Source organism: Hypanus sabinus, chromosome 2 (genome assembly GCF_030144855.1).
Source record: "Hypanus sabinus isolate sHypSab1 chromosome 2, sHypSab1.hap1, whole genome shotgun sequence".
NCBI classification, from domain to species: domain Eukaryota; kingdom Metazoa; phylum Chordata; class Chondrichthyes; order Myliobatiformes; family Dasyatidae; genus Hypanus; species Hypanus sabinus.
Window position 1 is genome coordinate 167,920,619 of NC_082707.1, and position 6,000 is coordinate 167,926,618.

Sequence of the window (6,000 nt, forward strand, 5' to 3'; positions counted from 1 at the left end):
GGATTGAGCGTCCCAGTCCTTGGAGTGGCGAGTTCCAAATTTCCTCTGGGCGGAGACATTCTGCTCCCCCTTTGCCCTGAAGGCCAACCACATGCTGAGTGCCAAGCTGTATCAATAAGCAGCAACTTGACAAATGTTTTGCTGTTGTCTAGGTGCTCCAAACCAGTAAGATTGTGCCCGCTGTCAAACGGTCCTCTAACATGTGCTGTATTGATTTCAAAAGGGAGCATACTACATTAGATACACAGTATCTTTAAAAAAACAAATAAGGATTACAACGCATGAATTACAGTGCTGTCTGTTAAAACAGGACCATTCCTACCAGACTTTGTGGGGCCTCCACAGGGTACCCCATCAGCATGGAACATATAGCTCAAATATACATTTGAAGGCACCTCTCTCCACTGCTGACTAAGCTGATGGGTATGTAATTCTAGCATCTGTGAGAAAGGTCACCAACTCCTCTGCACTTGACCACACCTTCAGTAATTCAGCTATGTGCCAGGTGAGACTCAGATCATCTGACGTAGAGAGATCCTGTCCCAGTTTGTAGCTGTTGGTAATCAGGGGCAGTTTGCCTCTTAAAGATAAACTGGGTGCTCTGGGAAATGCAGTACAGCCAGAACTGTAATTTACTGGAAGTGTGAGTATTTAGGGGCAGTTCCACTCTGTAGTCCGTGAAACTTTAATTCTCTACTCCATTGTATTTCTTTGTCTACTGCTTTTTCATGTTGGCAGTTCTTTTCCAGTATATATTTGTGCATTTTACATTATTTCTGAAGAGCTATGGCTTCAAAAGTACTTTGAAACAGGAATCGGAGGTAGTTTTGAAATGAACACTATTGATTTAAAGAGAGATGTTGTAAAGGAGCAGATCGTATGTTCTTTGTGCCCAAGGCCAAGAATTAATCAAGTGGTTTGGTCTTTGTACCTTCTGAATGGACAGCAGTGAATAGTGATACATGTGACAGGTAGTGAGGAAAGGTTTAACCAGGGAATGATTACTGGTGCCAGATATGGTTATTGCAGATTCTCAGAAACTGTTCACCTCCTGGGATTTTCATGCACAGCAGTCTCTAGAGTTTACAGAGAGTGGTGCGAAAAACAGATACAGCCTGTAAGCCGCAGTTCTGTGTGCAAAAATGCCTTGTAATGAGCAAAGTCAGAAGGCAATGACCAAACTGGTTCAAGCTGACAGGAAGTAATTAAAATAACCACATGTTTCAGCCATGGTGTGCAGAAGGTCATCTCTGAACACACAACACAGTGAGCCTTGAAGTGGATAGGCAACAACGGCAGGAGACCATGTACACTATGTACATACACTCAGTGGCCACTTTTTTAAGTATAGGAAGTATCTAATAATGGACATACTGAGTGTAGATAACAAGAGTTTCTCAGATTGGTCAATGGAAGATGCTTAACACATGCAGCACAACTTTATGAAATAAACATAATGGAATTTTGCAGACTGCAGAAAATCTCATGTGAGTGAGGTCTTGTGACCTGACATCATATAATTAAGCCTTCAGGAATGTGTTCGGTTAAGGTGGCATACTTGCTTGGAGCGACATGTGGTGAATGTTGTTGTTTTGTGTGTTTGACGGAGAGATTTTCTGAATATATTAAGGACTATCCTCTGGGTAGAATTATCAAAAGCTGTGTGCAACTTTAATTGAAATCAATCTGTTCAGGACTGACATGAGCTTAGCCTTGATCACAGCTAAGTGGTGATATACAACTGAGGTAACTAGTTCCTTTATCTGTATATTTGATACACAGTTCAAAGTAAATTTATTATCAAAGTACATATGTATTGCCATATACAATCCTGAGATTCATTTACTTGCGGGCATACTCAATAAACCCAACACGGCACAACTGGGTGTTCAACCAGTGTGCAAATAAAAAAAGAAAAAAGAAATATAAGCAATAAATGTTGAGAACATGAGATGAAGAGTCCTTAAAAGTGAGTCATCTCCATAGGTTGAGGGGGCATTTCAGTAATGGTGCAAGTGAAGTTGAAGTTATCCTCTTTGATTCAAAAGCCTGATGATTGAGGGGTAATAACTATTCCTGAAGTTGGTGGTGTGGGTCCTGAGGCTCCTGTACCTTCTTCCTGTCTTTTGGCAGCAGCGAGGGGAGAGCATGACCTGGGTGGTGGGGCTTCCTGGTGATGGATGCTGCTTTTCTGCAACATTGCTCCGTGTAGATGTGCTCGATGGGGAGAGCTTTACCTGTGATGGACTGGGTGGTAGGGTTTTCTGTTCAAAGGCATTGGCGTTTCCATACCAGGCGGTGATGTAGCCAGTCAATACACTCTCCACCAAACATGGTTTGGCGATAGAAGTTTGCGAAGATTGGCATGACATCTAAAACTCTGGCAAACTCCTAAGGAAGTAGAGGTGTGTCGTGCTTTCTTCATAATTGCACATGCGTGCTTAAAGTATGAAAATCAAACAGAAAAAAAAGACTTTTTGTTTCATTTGCAGGCTCCAGGCCACACATATGGAGGACACAGCAGTCATGTGACCGGTGTGAGCTTCCTCTACGATGACAGTCAGCTAATCTCCACTGGTGGGAAGGACATGAGTGTCATGCAGTGGAAAGTCATTTAAATTGACCTTCTGTCCTGAAATTTACTTTTGGACTTCAGAGCAAATGTAACAAATGTGGAATAATATTTGCCAGATGTTAAAACTGCAGCTAACAAAAAATAAGAGAAGTTCCTGCACTTTTACAGCCCTTGATTTGACATTTCTGCTAAACGTCAAAGATTTTACTTAAACCTCAGGAAAATCGAGCCTCTGCAAGGTTACTGGTGCATGGTGTGGTAATGACTGTATTCCGGAAAACAGACTTGATCCTGCTCTCTACGGGCTCCAGCATATTTCTACGTGGTGAAGTGAGGGTATGCCTGTGCTAATGTGCAGTATTGTTCATGAATTTACTCCAACGTATTGTCTGTGACTACAAACTTTCGTTTTAATTGGTGAGAATAAGCTGTAATAAATTGTTTACTATTGATATTGTATGCACTAAATTTCCTGTATAGATAAGTCTTTAGTAAACATACTGTATAATGTAAACACAAAAGAGGTTCTGCAGATGCTGGAATACTGTATAATGTGTCTTAAACCTATGTTTCATTTTGTATCTGTTATAAAGCATGGGGAAGCTTGACATTCAGTTGTCACATTGGCACGAGCTGCTATGTATTTTCTTCCCCCATTCCCCACCCCGCTATGTCCACACCTAAAGGGAGCCACAGTTAGATAAACACAATAATTTATTTGCAGAACCTATAACTCATGCACTCTAAGCTTGCAGAGACAGAGAGAACGAGCTTACACTTCTATGAGTGTGCAACGTCTGCTCCTCCTCTGCCCTCACCCCATTCCCTCCCTAGGAGTATGCTGTGTGCATGGAAATTTCCCCATTGTAAACAAAGCTGACTGCTTGCAAGGAAAAATGCAGGCAGGGGTTTAAACAGAGCTGGCGAAACAGCTCACACTTTCAGCAAAATCAGAACATGCAGTTTACATTTGAAATGTATGTAGAGATTTTTTTTTATTAAATGAAACTTATTGGTACATTCTTTTAACACTAAACTTCAAAAGCCTGTTCTGTGAGTCTTCATCAATAAATCAAAATTGCTGAAAGGTACCATTGTGAGTAGGTGTCTGCACTTTTCTAACCTATACAGGATAAGCGATATTTAAAATGAATTTCAGTTTAAAGATTTATTGCTTGTGAATTTGCACATTTTGCAAATATATGCAAAATTAGCTATCGAACACACAGCAAATTAATCAAATGTGCATCTTATTTACATCCTAAGTCAGAAAAAAAGGCAGGAGGTGACCTCCACATAATGGAGATGATAACCACATGAGCATGCAAGCAGAAGCCATTGAAGCCAATATGCTCTCATATATTAGAGAGGATTGGATGGGAAGGGGCCGGTGGAAAAGAGAGGATAGAATTTCAGTGGTGTTCCTCCAGGCTCCATCAATCTAAATGAGCTTTAGGGATGTGATGCAGTGATTTATGCAGGTATGCCTGGGAGTCTCTTTATCTGCCCCCAAAGTTATAATGGGAGGTCATGACAATCAGTCATAGAGCACTGCAGTACAGCCAAAGGACATTTTGCCCCATAAGTGCTTAATAAAAATGTAAGATCAACAACATCAGAGGCAGTAAAGTGAGGATGTAGTTGCAAACGTGAAATTTCTTATTCAGTGACTAATGCAATCCTATTGTGATAGGAAGAATGGAAAATCAAGAGGTTTCATTCAGGGAATGGTCCCAGCAATCAGATCATATTACAAAGAGGCAAAGTAATCCAGGACATTCGAGAAAAAGTGAAGCTGGATTGAGCCGGTAGGTACAAGGAGCCAGGAGATCCAAATTATTATTTTATGAACAGTGACTGGTGGGCGCCATACCAGCTTAACAACGTGACACAGCTACACCCTGGGTCGTCGGAGCTCAGAGTTCAGTTCAGGAGTCTCTGTACGTCCTTCCCTTGGTATGCGTGGCTTTCCCCAGGGGCTCAGGTTTCCTCCCACAGTCCAAAGACGTGCCAGGTAGGTTTATTGGTCATTGTAAATTTCCCCTGATGAGGTTAGGGGTAAATCGGGGTTGCTGGGGTGACATGTCTCGAACAGCCTTCTCCGCGCTGTGTTACTAAAATCCAGATAATCAACAGCACTTTTTCACTTCTATATCAGCACGCAACCCCACACCTGTAAAAGCTCATTTAATATTCTACACCTCCTTTGTTAATTTTTTTTACTTTTAAAGGTATTTTTTCTAACAGCGTTCTAACTGCATTCCCTTGCTCTACTCTCTGCAGATTTTAAATCCAAAATTCTACTCCCTGTGTCAAGACTCACCTGAAGTTTAACACTCCTGTGCTCACAGGCTAAAAATGCTGAGTAAATTCTGCCTCATTCTGCCTGAACCATCCGCATTTTCCAGTGTTATCCCTCTGGGTTTCCCTGAAGTTCACAGTTGTAGCCTTGATCTGTGGAATCCCCTCCCTAAATGCCACCTGTTCTCTCTATATCTTTTACTTCTATTACTTACCTTTAAAACATGCCTCAATAACCAAATGCTTACCCCAATATCTGCTTATCTAAGTGATAATACTTCTGAGAAGCACTATGGGACATTCTATATATTGACAGTGTTGCTTTTGACACTGCTGAAGGATACAAGTCCATGCTAGATAGCAGAAGCAGAGGAAACTGGTTAATGGATCAGCACAAGGGCAAAATTAGTTGATGGAGAGCTGGAAAGAGAGAAAACTTGGAGTAAAGGAGGATAGGGAAAAAGAAGCATTAGAGATTGGAGATCTTAAAGCCTCCACTAAACCCACCAGGAAAACCTTGCATATTACAGTGGATTTACTTTGAAACCACAGGTCAACTGTATTTGATTTTCCTGTGCACGTGCTGTAGGGTGAAATTTGCAAATATCTAGGCCATTCAACTTTTGTAGCAATACAATAAGTGATCTATTATATATTCTAACTGAAAGCTGAACGTTCCAATGCTTAGTAAATAAAAACAATGTTTGCTACTCTGTTTCTAATAGTAACAATTTTAACTTGCTGATGTAAGTTATGCTCAGATGGAGATTTGTAAATTAATTGGATTTAGCATCCACTTGATGAAGGAGGGTGAAGTTAGGGCAATTATAATGAGCTGATTTCATAGGTAAAAGAGTTGAATGGAACACTCTGGGAAAAAATGTGAACATATGGCAACGCAAACACTACGATGTTAGAAACTGCGTGGTATGTACAGATGGACAGAGACCGAACACTTCCAAAGGACAGCCCAACTTAATGTTTGCGGTTCAGAGACCAAAGAGATTGTCGCTTTACTAGCAGCAGCTCCCGAAGAGCTAAAGTGTTTAAGACATCAAGAAGTTTTTAGAAAACATCAGGGAAGAATGGCCTTACTGAGGAGACTTCTAAATGTAGATGGGTAT

At 41.0% G+C, this 6,000-nt stretch overlaps 1 protein-coding gene across 9 annotated transcripts in view; it reads left to right on the forward strand.

The window, feature by feature from the left end:
- Positions 1-3,666, forward strand: part of eml1 (EMAP like 1) — a 263,264-nt gene extending 259,598 nt beyond the window's left edge. For all 9 annotated transcript variants that reach the window (XM_059958960.1, XM_059958938.1, XM_059958978.1 and 6 more), the window contains one exon: positions 2,493-3,666. In XM_059958960.1, coding sequence (XP_059814943.1) covers positions 2,493-2,618 — 126 coding nt within the window. In that variant the 3' untranslated portion in view covers positions 2,619-3,666. The remainder of the gene's footprint in view (positions 1-2,492) is intronic.
- The last annotated feature ends 2,334 nt before the right edge of the window (positions 3,667-6,000 follow it).